The following is a 15,662-nucleotide window of genomic DNA, read 5'->3' as shown; positions in this document are numbered from 1 at the left end:
AAGGTGTGGCTATACACAAAAGACCCGATAATGCCTAACTATCCAGCTACATAATAATTAGCTTATTTTATGTGTATGAGTGTTCTGCCTGCCTGTAGGCATGTGCACATGTGTGCAGTGCCCATAAAATCCAGAGGGGATTCTGGACCCCGGGGCTGGTTCTGAGCCGTCATGTAGGTGCTGGAAGTGGAACCCAAAATCCTCTAGAAGAGCAACCAGTGCTCTAAACCACTGAGCAATGCGTCTAGCACCACAAGATGTTGTTTGTTTGTTTGTTGTATGAAATAGGGTCGATGGAGCCCAGGCTGCCCTGAAACTCGGAGTTCTGTTCACCTGTCTTCTAGACGCTGGGATTAAAGGTGTGTACCAACCACGCCCACCCAGCTAAAGTTTTTGTTTTGTTTGCATAAAGCAGTTGTTTCTGTGTTTATCTAAACAAAGCAGTCACTTTAGAACTTTGATGTGTCCAAATGCAGCAATATCGCTAGCGGCCCTAATGCTCTAAACTGTCCAAGAACCTGAAACAGTTTCGTTCGGTCTGACATCGGGACGGCCTCCGCACACTTCCGTTTCGTTTCCGGCGCCGCCATCTTACTTCCGGTTTCCGCGGTGGTTGGCTTGCGGCCTCGGTCCTGAGCCAAACGGTTAGGACATCTACAGGTAGTCAGACGCCTGCCTTCTGGTGAGTGCAGCCGGGTTTTGCCGGCCGGGGCGGATGCTGTGCGGTGTGCAGAGGGTGCGATCCAGAAGCCCTATCCTGGGTTAGCTTATGACCGCAGTCGCCGTCTGTCCTGACGTGGCTGAGCTCCCCCTCCCTGATGCTGCAGGGAGACTTGTCCTCAGCTGTACCCCGTCTCCTCCTGTTCCTGACCCTGGCACCGCAACTCTTATGTCCGATGTCCCTTTGTCTAGCAGTGACAGTCCTAGAGCAGCCCGAAGTGTGGGGTAAGCCAGGGCTGGGCATCTCCTGGGCTCTCCTTCATCTGGAAGACTCTGAAGTGTGTTGGCTTCTGTGGAGAGTGCACAGTAATTGCACAGACTTTTACTGGGGAGACGTACACGATGTCTGGTCCCCTCAGATAGATACTTAGGAGTGACCAAAGGAAAGGTTCCATCATGGTACAACTTGGTGATCCAGTGACTTTATTGAGCTTACTTATATAGTGAGGATAGTTGACCACCCACTTCCAAACCACCAAGTCCCACCCATTATGGATGGTGACCTCAGGGGAAGCCACCTCATCAAGCTGTTCAGTTCATTTTCCATGCCCTGCAAACCCTGGATCACTAGCAAGGTGAGAGGGGTGCCATGGGCGCTCATGGTTGGAATCCCAGAAGGAGGGCTGCAACTCTCCTCCTCTTGGACTGCGGAGTATAACCACTCCATTACCACCACTGTAGACCTGAGGTATTTGACTTATTTCATTGTTATGCCCCCTGGTCAATCTCTGATCCAAGAAGGAGATGGGAGAATAATGTCAGCCCAGAGGGAAAAGCCATAGGACAATCCTGAGCAGTGGGGTGAGCTGTTTTGCACAGTGTGATTCCAGTTCTTGTGGAAACATGCAAAATTGCAACCCCCGGATCCTGTGGTTGTACTTTTACTTTCTTGTGAAGCCTTGGTACTGTTTTAAAGTCTAGAAGTATTAACAGGACATGGTGATACAGAACTAATCACCCAAGAAAGACTGCACAGGGAACCTCATTTGAAAACTGTGCTTTTAGCATGTTGAGGCCCTGCTGGCCAGAGCACAGGAAAAGACAAAGCTAAGAGGCATTGTGGGAAGGAGCTACATCCAGACATGAACACCATAGGCAGACCTTTGTTAAATAGTAATTCGAAGGAACCGCAGTAAATGTGGGTCATGTTCATTTACAGGTACAGTCCAGAACCATGTTTAGATTGTACAACGTGTGTTGTCTGTGAAACTTAATATGTAAACCAAGAGATAGGGATAGACTCCTATGTGGTGCCGCTGCACTGACAGGAAAATAGGAACCCTACCCAACTGCTTTCTATGGTTTCCTTGACTGCATCATGTTCATTAGAAACCCATGCTTGAAACATTGCCGTGTGTCTTCACGATAAAACATTGCTGCTTGCTTAGTGACTATATCGTTGTTCTCTTGCTTTTTTCCTCAGCAACTGTGTAGTGATCTTTGCACACAAACAAGGCCCAGCAAATGCCTATTCACTTCTGTCCACCTTCTCTTCCAGCTGCCATTGCAGGGTGCTACATGTGCCTTAGAGAGCGAGGAAAATGAACACAGTTGTGGTAAGTGGTGTGCTTATTCCTGACCTTGCTTTGTATGTGGTTTCAGAACTTTGTGAGAGCTCCTTAAGTAAAACTGGAATGGGGAAACAAACCTAAGGCACACAGACGTTGTAAGATCATAGTGTAGACAGAACCATGCTGTAAAGGCGTTAGAGTCATTGGAACTGTACCACTGGTTTTTCTTTATTTTTTTTGGGGGGGGGGTGTCCCAAAACAGGCTTTCTTTGTGTACTCTTGGCTGTCCTGGAACTAGCTCTGTAGACCAGGCTGGCCCTGAACTCGCAGACTCACCTGCCTCTCTCCCCCTAGTGTTGGGGATTAAAGGCATATACCGCCACCACCTGGCTCACTAGTTTTTCTGATTCTGAGCCATTTGTTAAGAGAGATTGGATTGACCCTAGGAAGAGAATATGATCATTCTCCCAGCCTGACATCTAAGCAGGCTTCATAGGCTCGTGCACGATGATGTGTGCAAGGCTTCACTCCCAAGGCAGAGCTGGGTGCAGCGTTCACAGCTTGTCAGGGTTCTCTGCTACTCAGACACGTGTGTGTCCTTGAGTTTTAAATTATAGTCAAATGCTAGCACAGTTCTCTGGTGTCTTGGAACTTCTGCCACATTTGAAACTACTGTCAGCGATCTCCATGTGGAAATTCTTCCGAGTTTTTTTCTATGCATGCGTGCGTGTGTTTGTGTGTATGAATGTTTGTAGACATGGGCAGATGTGCATGTGGATGCTGAGAGTGCATATGCACGTGGAGACCCAAGTGGATATTGCGTGTCTTCCTTCATCACTGGTTATGTGGCAGGGTATCTCACTGAGCTGACTAATTCTGGCTGGTCTAGTCAGCCAGCTTGCCCTGGGGCTCCTTTGTCTCCGCCTCCTAAGTGCTTTGGTTACAAGCTGCCACTATACCTGCCTGACTTCAGTGTGGGTCCTCGGGGTCAGGACTCTGGTCTTACACAACAAGCGTTTTATTCTTAACCCCCCTTTCAGTTTCTGTCATGACCCTGCTGATATTTAACATACGGTTATTTTTTATTCTGCTCTGTGTCCCTTCCATTCCCCTGTAGACGTCTGTGCTTCAGGTGTCTGTGGTTGACTTTCTTAACTATTTCTCTGTAGCTTGTACCTTTCTCTCAGCTTTCAGATCCTAAGTTTGACTCCTGTGTAGCTATCTATACAAAGGCACCTAAAGCTTCCCTTGTCAAAATGAAGATCCAATCCCCCATTCTTTCCTTATATGGTATTGATAACAATATAGCAAATGGCCTTTACCCTACACTAAAAGGAGGAAACCCATCCAGCCTTTTTTTCTTCCTTCCTTTTTGTTATTTTTTTCTTTTTTTTCTAGACTTTCTTCTTCGTCCCTCCCTGTCCTTTGCTCCCTGAGGTCAGGTTAGGAGTTACAGTTCCTGCCAGCTCTGTTGTTGTTCATTCTGCTCCAGTGGCACCTGTGATGCTGTAGATGGTGAGGAAGTGTGGTTGCCTAGAGACAAGTATATCCTTTCTTGTCACACCGGAACTGTCCATCTCTGCTAGGTGCTAGGCTGGAAGGATCCGTTCCTCAGTAAGGCCTGAGTGCTGACGAGCTGTACGGCTGGCAGACAGGTGTGGTGAAGGCTCCATTGGGAGCAAATGGGAAAATCAGAAGTTAGTGGATACCATTTGTGTGCGAGTCATGAGAAAGGCACATGGAGCATGAGTAAAAACAGGAGCACACGTCTGAATATTACATGTTTTTGCTAATGCAGCTGTGCATCTCCCTGTTCTTATCATGATCACTAAACATTTTGTTCTGAAGTGTTAGAAACCCACCACGTTTCCCATGCTAATCACTGTTTAAAGAACTTGTGAGTTAAACAAAGTGTTTGCTTCCGTGCCCTCCATTTTCAGTGCCACGGTACTCAGGAAGATTTCTCCCTTTTTTCCTTGGTTTTTGGCAGCTTGGTCATACCTGCCTTTGTGTGCTGACTTCTGTGCTGTTTGCCCTATTTATCAGGTGGATTATTTGTGACTTTGGTATTTACTTTTTGAGTTCTTTATGTATTATATATGCTAATCCACTGTTAGGTGTGTAGCTAGCAAAGATTTTGTCCCATTCTGTAGGCTTTTTGCTGTTATCTTTGCTGTGCAAAATATTTTTAACTCCATGCTGTCTGACTTGTAAATTCTTGTAATAGATTCCTGAGCTTTTAAAGTCTCTTCAGCCGTTTTGCCTGAGCCTGTCCTTTGATAGACTCTTAGGCACTGTTAGGAATGTGAGGTGCTGAAGCAGTTCCTTTAAATCCCTTAAGACACAGCTACTCAGGCTGGATAGCACTTGATGTCTCAGCCAGGGCGAGGGAAGGAGATGCAAAGGTTACTAATAGACAAGGCAGAAATCGAATCGCCTTCATTTGCAGGTGGCGTGATCATAATCCTGTCACCCTAAGAACTCCACCAGAAGAGTCTCAGATCTGATAACACGTCGGGAATGGAAAATCAGTATATAAAACTCAAGAGATGTTCCATAAACTAGTAACAGTTGTTCAGAGAAAGAAACCAGTCACCTTTACAATATAAACTTAGCAGATCTAATAATGTAATAACTCTAAATTATGAGGTTAAAGACTTCCAGATATGAAAGAAAGAATCTGAACAAGAAAATGTAAGATTGAAAGATTTCCCGTGCTTATGGATTAGCCATGTAGTTTTTCCATAGACGTGTTTATGAGTGTGTATGTGTGTGTGTGTGCGTTGGGGGAGCAGGAGAGGGGGAGAGCCTTTTGAGGCAAAGTCATGTATGCTGGGATCCTGGGATGCCTTTGAACTGGTTGCATAGCTGGGGATGACCTTGAGCTTCAGATCCTCTTCACTTTCTAAGTGTCAGAATTACAGGTAAGAGCCATCGTGCCTGCTTGGACTATATTAATAAATTATCTAATATTGAATATTTCTACTTTGCCAAAATAAATTTTAAAGTCTTCTGCAGTTCTCAACATCTGCACCTTTCCCTCAATCGCTGAATATTAGTGTATTTCTGATTCTTTATAAGTGTCCTGGGTTGCTTTAAAGCCATTTCACTTGGTTTGATGAAATTAGCTACCACTGAAATTTCTAATTTTATAAAAATGTGTTGTAAGATCTTGTTTGTCCAGTTGTGTGTTAGGCATCTCCGCATTTGATGGAAGGAACTTTAGACAAGTATGTCTAAGATCACTTGTAACTCCTGCCCATCATGTGACTGCCATTTATCCCAATTTGTTTTACCCCTGTGTAAACCAGACTTCCCTGAAACTCAGAGATCCTCCTGTTTCTGCCTCTCGGGTGCATGATTAAAGGTGTGCGTCACCACACCTAGACAGTTTACCCCTCTTTATAGGACACTGCTGATGTGTGTTTCTTTGTGGATACCAGCAGCTCTTCTGGTTTTAGGAAGGACATATAAGGCTGCCTATGAAAACTAATGTGTCAGTATATTATGAGTGACATTTTTGGAGTTGGGCATGTGTTTTAAGTGGAAAGTTAAAGGAATATCCATTATGTATCTCGGTCACTCATCACCAAGCTAGTGAGTAGGCAAGGCGTTTGTAGGTTTTTGTTTTTCTTCTTCCTTAATAAAGAATGCCTATAAGGTGTGTCTCACAGAAGAGATGCTCGTGGAGAGGAGTGACCTTCCATGTTCCTGTCTCTGGCCGAAGGCTGAGGCTTGGGTTGAGGAAAGTTGTTTGATTACAGGGGTTGGTGTCATTCGAGGATGTCTCTGTGGACTTCACCTGGGAGGAGTGGCAAGACCTGGATGATGCTCAGAGGAAGCTCTACAGGGACGTGATGCTGGAGACCTACAGCAGCCTTCTGTCCTTGAGTGAGTAGACTACAGTAATCCTATGAGAAGTGTGTTAAGCAAGCACCCTACCTAGCTTTCACTGACACATAGTAATCGTACATATTTATAATGGAAGTTGTCATTTCAATATTTGTATACTGTACATATGATCAGCATTTTATAAGTCTATAAATTTTTAGATTTATCATTTCTTTCTATTGAGAACATTTAAAACCCTCCTTATTTGCTTTCTATTTATCTGTTTAATGTGTGAATGTGTGACTATTTTGTCTGATTGCATGTATGTGTGCTGGGTGTGCCTAGTGCCCAATGAGATCAGAAGATATGTCAGATTCTCTGGAAATGGAGCTATGGGCGGTTGTGAACTGCTATGTGGGTGATGGGAACCAAATCCAAGTCCTCTGCAAGAAAAACAAGTGCTCTTACCCACTGAGTCATCTCTCAAACCCCTAAAACCCTCCCTCTTACTTTCAAGTAATTGTTGCCAATTGTATTTAGCTTTTGTGTACTATGCGAGTTATGTCTCCCATCCAGCTGTTCCCCTGCATCAGTGAACCAACCGTCTTCTTGCCTTTCCTCCTTCCCACACACCATTCCTAGGCTCTGGTAGCCAGGTGTTTGTTCTTTGAGGTTAACATTAGCTTCCAGCCGCAAGTGTGAATATGCAGTGTTTGTTTCTTATAGCTTAATTTCCCTCACTTAATACAAGTACCTTTCAGTTATATCCGTGGTCCTGTGAGAGAAAATCCAGGGTCTTTACCATAGCTGGATGAAGTCCACCCCCTCTGTAGTTAGTTTTCAACTTTCCTTATCAGTTCATCTGAGGGTGGACACTAAAGGAGATTCCAGGTCATGTCTCCTGTATACGATACTGCAGTAACTGTGTGACACAGAGTTCTCTTCAGACCACGGAGAGGGCTTTCCTCTGGGTGTGTATGTTGTTCTGTGGCAGCTCACTTCCCAGTAGTTTAGTAAGCACCGTGCTGTTTTTTCAGAGTGCCTGTTAATTATGTTTCTGGCAACACAGACTTTTCTCTCCTGTGTGTGCTCCAGGTTGCTAATCGTTGTAGTTGTGGTTCAGTGAGAACCCACTGTTGTCTGATCTGCACTGCTGTGGGAGTTGTGTTCAGTGAGAGCCCACTGTTGTCTGATCTGCACTGCTGTGGGAGTTGTGTTCAGTGAGAGCCCACTGTTGTCTGATCTGCACTGCTGTGGGAGTTGGGGTACAGTGAGAGCCCACTGTTGTCTGATCTGCACTGCTGTGGGAGTTGGGGTTCAGTGAGAGCCCACTGTTGTCTGATCTGCACTGCTGTGGGAGTTGGGGTTCAGTGAGAGCCCACTGTTGTCTGATCTGCACTGCTGTGGGAGTTGGGGTTCAGTGAGAGCCCACTGTTGTCTGATCTGCACTGCTGTGGGAGTTGTGTTCAGTGAGAGCCCACTGTTGTCTGATCTGCACTGCTGTGGGAGTTGGGGATATTCACATCCTTATGTCTTTGGGGAAATATCTGTTGTGGTCGTTTGCCTGGATTTCATCAGGTTATTGACTTTTATGCCAGTGCATTGTATAAATTGTATAAGGCAGTCCATCATCAGATAATAATTTATAAATACTTTCTCTTGCTGTGTGTTTTTCTTTTAACTCTCTCGATGTTAGCTTTAATCCTTTTTTATTTTAATTTGTTTTTCGTGTGTGTGTGTATGGGTCTGTACATGTGAGTCCAGGAGCTGTGGAGGCCAGAAGAGAGCCTTTCCTCTGGAGCTGGAGTTACAGGCTGTTGTGAGCCTCCTTACGTGGGTGCTGGGGCCAGAACTCAGTTCTGCAAGCTCAGTAAGTGCTTTAACCACTGAGCCATTTTTCCAGCCCCAATAATTCTGGTTTCCAGTGCTGATTTTGTCAGCTGTACTTTTGGTATCAGGTTTAGAAAGTTCACCTTTGCCTAGATTTATATCCTTTTGTGTTTTCAGTATTGGCTTTATAATTCCGGAGTCTACTTGACTTATGTGTATGGTAAGAAGCAGGTTTGGCACCTTTATCCAGCTTCACAGATCTTTCTTCTAAACATTGTTCCTGTTGCTGTGTATGAGGATTAGTTGGCTGTGAACCTGTACATTTGCTTTTGGTTTTTCTGTTACATTGTTATTTTCTATGTGCTTTTTCTTCATGCCTGCACAAGCTTTTTGTAACTGTCTCTTCCAAGTATGTTTTGAGGTTAGAGGGTTTTTTGTTTTTATTTTTTGGTTGTTTGTTCTTTTATTCTTTTTGTTTGTTTTGTTTTTGTTCGTGTTTTTAAAGACAGGGTTTCTCTGTGTAGCCCTGGCTGTCCTGAAACTCGCTCTGTAGACTAGGCTAGCCTTGAACCCAGAAATCCGCCTGTCCTCTTCCAAGTGCTGGGGTTAAAGGAGTGCACCACCACAACCAGCCTTTTATTCTTTTCATTAAAATTTATAACTGTTTCAAAATGTCATTGGTATTGATTACTGTGAACATGTGAATCGCTTGTGTAGTATTAACACAGATGTGGGGACTCGAACTTTCCTCATGGTGCTGGGCAGGTGTTAAGCACTATGGAATCATTGTAGCTGTTTATGTTAATGATAACTTCCTTAAGTTACTGTAAGCTCTCCTTCGAACCTCCTCCTCCTTCTCCTTCTTCTTTTCCTCCTTCTCCTTTTCTCCTTCTCTTCCTTCTCTTCCTCCTCCTTCCTCTTCCTCCTTTCTTCTTCTTTCTTCTTTCTTTTTCCTATAATAAGCAAAGACTTTGAGGATTGGGTAGTTTGACTTGCTGCCCTGGCTACCTTGAACAAAAGGACTCCCTGCTGACTTTTACTCTCAGGAGTTTGGGTGAATTCTGAGTGACTCATCAATTGTGTTCTCCTAGGGGTGAGAGGGGAGCATGTCCCTTGTAAGCTGACGGGGAGATGGTTGTGACTGATGTAAAGTAAACGATGCTTTGACTGGTGCAGACTATCCTCATTGCCACGTGTGGCTCCCTGTTGGTGTGCAAAGCCCCCTCTCTGGCTATAGGCATAGACAGTCCAGCTCACCTGGAGTGCTGTCTAGGAGACTCCTTCTGTGCTGCACCCCCTGGTGTTCCAAGAAAAGGCTTCTCTCCAATGGGCTTTTCTCACCTGTTTCTAGTGGAGTAACCTGATCTTCTAATACCAAGTACAAAGTAGTGGAGACTGGAACTGAATCCAAGAAACCAAAAGATGATTTTATCTTTAAAAAAAAAATAACTCTTACTGTTGTTGCTCTGTTGCTGTTTTTATTAAATTCTTTTGTTTGTTCATTTGTTTTTTGAGACAGGGTTTCCCTGTAGCTTTGGAGACTGGGACTAGCTCTTGTAGCAAAGGCTGGCCTTGAACTCACAAGACCCCCACCTCTACACCGCCTGGCTGTATTAAATTCTTATACATTGTTGTCCTCCTGCTTTCCTCTGCTTCCTGTTGTGTTGGTTTTGGGAGGGGCAGGGGGGTTCAGAGCTCACTGTTCCCCAGATCATCTTCTGACCTTGCCGACTCCTGTAGCATCTGACTGAGGAGCTTTAGATTTCTGTTGATCCCGTGCTTTTTAAATCTTTTGCTTTGTTGTTCTCAATCCAGGTGGTCAGCAGTCAAAATAATCCTTTCATTCTGTCTGGATCTATCTCTTATTTTAATGTCCTCGGCGTTAGTGTTCTCATAGAATGTTTATTTTGGTCCTGTCATTGCTGAGAGTCTGAAGCCAATATTTTATCATTGGAGTACAATTTGTACGATATTTCCTTCTAATAGACCAGTGTGATGCCAAACCTGAGTTGATCCTGAAGTTGGAGCAAGGAGCTGGGCCGTGGAAGGAAGATGCGCCAAACCAGAGCCTCCCAGGTCAGTGAATGCGCCCCAGGTAGGCAGCCCAAGCTAGTGAACGCTCAGCAGATGGTGGGTGTGTGAAATTCTTTTCACCCAATTTTGCCATCTTCCAATCTTGAGACTAACTTCTTAATCAGATGCTTGCTGTGTTGTGTCTAAGGGAGGCTCTCACTTCCAGGTGTCCCCCCTTTCCTGTTTATACTGTGGTTTTTTTGTAGGCCTAATAAATTCTGCCCACTCTTCTAGTACTCAAGACCTCATTGTCCTTCTTCCCTCTTAAAATGAAATGCTTCATTTTAAGCCTTTATTCATGGTAAAAAAACTCGTCCCTTTTTTATTTGATTCCTCATAGATAGTGGTCTCCTGTGTGGGACCAATAGTGGTGGTCCGACACATTTGCCTTGTTTAAAGAGCATCTGCTGTGTTGAGACACAGAAATCTTTGACATTGAAAGAATAACTACAAAATTACATTTTCTCTGCTGGATAAATGAATGAAAAATACAGGATGGTTCAAAGGCTAAAGCAATTTGAAGAAAATGGTGTTAAAGCTAATATAGGGGGCTGGAGAGCCGGCTCAGAGGTTAAGAGCACCAGCTGCTCTATCAGAGGTCCTGAATCCAATTCCCAACAACCACATGGTGGCTCACAACTTTCTATAATGGGATTTAGTGCCCTCTTCTGGCTTGTAGGCACACAGGCATAACACTGTTTACATAATAAGTAAATAAATCTTTTTTAAAAAAATTAATATCAAATTAATTTTGAGAGTTACAAATTGGTTACGTGGTTCATGAGTTAATAGGAACTCCAGTCTTCAGAGTGGCTATGATTTCATTAGAGGTTCCAAAGTGGCATTAATAGTTCTAAGTTAGTATTGAAAACATAGGTTTTAGGACTCACCTATGGAATTCAAATGTGAGAAAAGATGTCCAAAATCAAATAGTGCGTACCAAGATACCAGAACTTATGAAATTCCAGGAGCATCTGCAAAGACTCCTGGTAGAGGAGATCCAAGGTGTGGTACGTCATCCAGGAGGTCTTAAGGATGGCGGCCAGATGAACCAAGACTCTGTTCAAAGGCTCCTATTTGATGAGGAAATTTTTGACCTTTTTCATTGCGGAACACAAAGTCAGCAGATTTGTGCAGCATTTGCTATGCAGTTCTAACCCAGTGGGAGCTCTCAGCCTCTGAGCCATCTCTCCAAGCCCTAATTTGTAATATTACATCATCGGGGGTGGGGGTACTTCTTCACTTTTGCATTAGAATTCTACCAGCATCACTTCTGTGCTGTTCATGTAGGGCAACTTTTATTTGCTTTCAGCTATGAAGTCTGAGAAGAGCCTGAATGAGACCCACTGGGACAATCAAATGAGACATTTGAACCACCTGCTAATCCCTGGCATCTCATCAGCTGAGGAGAGGGCCAGATTTGGGGAAACATTTACTATGAGTTCAAACCATGTTTTATGCCCTGCTATTAAGAAAAGGAACTCTTCTGAAATGAGATCGGAGGTTCCTGACAGATGGGGAGATCTCCATGGTGAGCCCAGTGAGATGCCGCCCTTAGAGGAACTCCATCATCTCGCTACAACCAGGTTGTCATGCCGAGTTCCTGAGCCTCTTAGTCTGGATGATGGTGTTGAAAGTGGGCAACGACACCGTCAGTGCAGACCACATGCCGAAGCCTTCAGTGGGAACGCTGGGTGGACACATAAGGGCTTTCCTTTGGGAGATAATCCGAGTAAGTTAAAGGAACACAGGAAAGCCTTTGATAAACTGGCTCCTAGTGCCCAAGAGGGGACTCACATAAGGAAAGAAACTTTGGGTTGCAGCTTGTGTAAGAAGTCATTCCCTGACAAGTGTAACCATACTCAGCATTTTAGGACATGCATAAAAAACAAATGTGGTAAATGTACCGATTGTGAACCAACATTCAGTACAAAACCAGGCCATACAATTCTTCAGAACACTCGGCATGCGTGGGAGAAGCCCTGTGGATGTAATGGTGATGAGAAATGTGTGTGTCACATGCCAAAGCAGAGGGTTAATCAGAGTGTCTTCTCAAGTAAAGAGAGTCACTGTGTGAAAAAATTATGCCCAAACTCAAATTTCAGTGTGCACCAGAGACCTCACACAGGTAGAAAACCCCGTGAATGCAATACATCTGCAAAAATCAACAACCAACCTCGTAGGCGTCACAGATGTGGGAGGACCTATCAGTGTAAAGTATGTGGGAAGGCCTTCAGACACACACAGAATCTCTACTTGCACTACAGAACGCACACTGGTGAGAAGCCGTATGAGTGTAAAGAGTGTAAGAAACTGTTCAGCGTAAAGTCAAATCTCAGTGTACATCAGAAAACCCACACGGGCGAAAAACCCTATGAGTGCAACATATGCGGAAATGCCTTTAAAAGGAGGTGTGACCTAACTATACATCAGAGAGTTCACACTGGTGAGAAGCCCTACGAATGTAAAGAATGCAGGAAAACTTTCAGCATAAAGTCAGGGCTCATTGTACATCAGAGAATTCACACAGGCGAAAAGCCATATGAATGTAACGTATGTGGAAAGCGTTTTAACCAGAAGTCAAATCTCTCTACACATGAGAAGATTCACACAGGCGAGAAACCCTTTGAATGTAAGGAATGTAGGAAATCATTTAGTGTCAAGTCGTATCTCACTATTCATCAGAAAACTCACTTGGGGGAGAAACCTCGTGCCTGAAATCTGGGGAAGCCTTCTATCAGAAGACAAACCTCCACAGGCATGATAGAGCTGACCAGGTGAGAAACCCTGTGAACGTAAAGAATGTAGGAGAAGTTAAGTCATTTGACATCTCTTCCTAACCCTCGGGGGATTCAGAGGTGACGATCCCTGTGGATGTAAGGCTGCAGGGAACCTGTCGGTCTTAGTCACGTCTCATTCATTAGTGAGGCCTACCAGTGTGGGGTATGGTCAGAGACTTGACAGACGTCAGACTTTAGTTGTTGGAGAACTCTTACTGGTGAGAAACCCTCTGACTGTAACGTCTAGAAATAATCCTCAGCAGGGTGGGGAGTTCACACAGGTGAGAAGCCCTGTGATGTAGTTATGCGGAAAGCCTTTAGTCCGGAGGCCCGTCTCTGAATTTGAGTTCACACTGGTGAGCAGGCCTAAAGAACATAGGAAAGTATTTCAGACATGTCATCTCTCCGTTTATATCACAGAACTCAGAGTTGTAGAACCTGACACACGTCAAACCAATATTCACATTAGAGAAACCTCACAGTTGAGAGACCTGAACGGAAGCGCTAGGAAATATTTCCACCAAATGTCCCTCAGAGTACTCAAAAGTGGGCAGGGGAGGAGGTCTCAGCAGCAGATACAGCTCACTGCACATCAGACACACACAGCTGAGGAACTGTTTGAATGCTGTGTCTTTTCCCAGATGTCAGGTCACGACTATCATCAGGCGAGACTGTAAGCCATCCTACGCTGCATACCAAAGAAGACACGTAGGATAAGCCATATCAATCTAACGTGTGCAGAAACTTGGTTCTGTAATACAGACATCTGCCTCCACTAGAGAACCACATGAATACAAAGCCTCCGAATATAAAAGCTGAAAAACAACCTGTGAGTGTAAAGAACGTAGAAAATGCCGCATATTGTTGGAGTGTGTGCAAGAACTCACACAGGTAGCCATGCTCCCACCTAGGTGAATGCAACAGACATTCGTGCGCATCAGAAAACCCCTCACTGCTGAGAAACCACAAGAGTGTGATATATATGGGCAAAACTTTTACCAAATGGAAACGCTCTGGCTAGCTCTTGGGCTGGAAGTACATGAATGTAATGTATGCGGACAATTCTTTTATAGGAAGTTGACCTCCACATTGGAGAACATGGCCAGAGCCATATCGGGATTTAACTAGTCATGACTCATTTCTTTCCTGCCTCAACCCCAGGCCCTGAACTCCATTATCCCTGGATTTGTGTTCATGGCCTGGAAGCAGATAAGATTATCTTTGAGGAGAAGGGGGTATAGAGAATGACTGGATCACAGACATGCTTTATTGGAGAGAGCCGAGGTTTTATATGTGTTTAAAATCTCTTGTTTATATAAGTGATTCAGTCTTTTTGCAACATAATGTAAAATCATTGGGACCCATTTTAGGAGTGTCTCAGACAAGGAACGTCCATGTTAGAACCCCCCAGGAGAGGGCCCTCTTGTCACCTTTGTATTTTCAAGCCATCCTGTGGAGAAAAAGAAACATGAAATTTCAATAAAATTTAAATGCCTTACCTGACACCAGCATTTCATTAAAGAGATACTAAAGTATGTTCATGTGTTTAACATGTTTATCCATAAAACATTGAAATTCATAGTATCCAGTCATTCATAAAATGAAGTTGTCAGTTTCTAAGTGTTACAGTAAGAAAATGACTTTTGTTCTAGGTGTGGTGGCACAAGTCTTAAGTCCCAGAATCCAGGAGGCAGAAGCAGTCAGATATCTTTAAGTTTGAGACCAGCCTGACCTACATAGAGAGTTCCAGCAGGGCTACATAATGAGACCCTATCTCAAAAACAGTCAAATATGTCAGAGGGTAACTATTTCTGCTGGAGCCTGATGCAGTGGTTTGGTCTAGATTTGAGGACATTTGTGTTTCTCACAACCAACGTTTAAGAGGTGCAGCCGGCACTAGTGGGTACCAGGAGTGTGTGCAGCTGAACTGCTGAGGACCCGCTGTCCTTTCCTGAGGAGGCCGGAACAGAGATGTGTATTTGGCCCAGATAGGGCACAATTCCGTCAGACTCCAGTCTGGTGAATCCAGGGAACTTGTTGAGGTTACAGGAGTATGGGAGAGAGGTTGCTGAGCAGGAATGGGAATGATTCTGCAGCTCCATCTCTGAAAAGCCCACCCCAGTGGGGGGATGACTCAGGAAAACTGGAAAATGCTTGCAGGAAACAAAGGAGGTCACATAGCCGGTCAGGAGTCTTCCCTCCCCAGCAGTCCTTCCTGTTTTTATAAGCTTGGGAAGGGAATGGGCCTTGTGCGTATATGTTTTCAGAACTTGGTGAGATTTGGGAGTTTATTTCCTAGTCTTAATGAGCCTTCTTCCAGGGTGGGAATGTTTTAATTCAGAAGGTACTGATACATGTCAGGCCAACACACCCTGATATATATATAAGGTCTGTGCATATGATTTTATCACATTAGCAAATGTTCTCTGCATGCAGAGACATGCAGGAAATACACTTATTATAATATTTATTGTGATCTCATTAAGGTTTTCTATATTAAATACTATCCTAGCCTGTTTACATCTTGTAAGCCTCTAGTTTGTATTTTCTTAATCTTTTAACTTATAAATGTTTATGGTGATTGTCACCAACTATCGGCCAAGTATTGATGTTTGTGTTTCTCTAACACGTGATGTCTTAAAGTGAGCCAGTGTTTCTAAGAGAATAAGTATCAGGGTAGAAAACCACGAATAAAGGTATTTTTCACAACTGTCTTGTGAATTGATTTAGAACTTTGTGAACAAATGGTGCTTGTTTCCCTCTTCTGAGAGAAACCGTCTCGGAGTAAGTTCCTTCTCATTACTCTTTCTCATGCCTTGAAATCGGGCACCAGCGTAGATCTGAGTGTGTATCCTGAAGCTGGGCAATGTGTGTGTTTGCTCACGAGAATAGAACCGATTTCAGCTCTCGACATGGC

The 15,662-nt window shown here is 44.1% G+C and overlaps 1 protein-coding gene across 3 annotated transcripts in view; it reads left to right on the top strand.

The window, feature by feature from the left end:
* The first annotated feature begins 585 nt into the window (after positions 1 to 585).
* The window catches only part of LOC142860755 (zinc finger protein 809-like), a 23,888-nt gene continuing 8,811 nt past the window's right edge, over positions 586 to 15,662 (top strand). The window contains exons 1-5 of one of the 3 annotated variants that reach the window (XM_075992459.1): positions 586 to 682; positions 2,219 to 2,276; positions 5,996 to 6,122; positions 9,879 to 9,968; positions 11,278 to 15,448. In XM_075992459.1, the coding sequence (XP_075848574.1) occupies positions 2,262 to 2,276; positions 5,996 to 6,122; positions 9,879 to 9,968; positions 11,278 to 12,683 (1,638 nt within the window). In that variant the 5' untranslated portion in view covers positions 586 to 682; positions 2,219 to 2,261 and the 3' untranslated portion in view covers positions 12,684 to 15,448. Of the gene's footprint in view, positions 683 to 2,143; positions 2,277 to 5,995; positions 6,123 to 9,878; positions 9,969 to 11,277; positions 15,449 to 15,662 lie in introns of those variants that run through there. The other 2 variants (XM_075992460.1, XM_075992461.1) reach the window with 2 other exon arrangements.

Source organism: Microtus pennsylvanicus, chromosome 11 (assembly GCF_037038515.1).
Source record: "Microtus pennsylvanicus isolate mMicPen1 chromosome 11, mMicPen1.hap1, whole genome shotgun sequence".
Classification (NCBI taxonomy): Eukaryota; Metazoa; Chordata; class Mammalia; order Rodentia; family Cricetidae; genus Microtus; species Microtus pennsylvanicus.
This window is presented reverse-complemented; position numbering and strand designations above follow the sequence as displayed.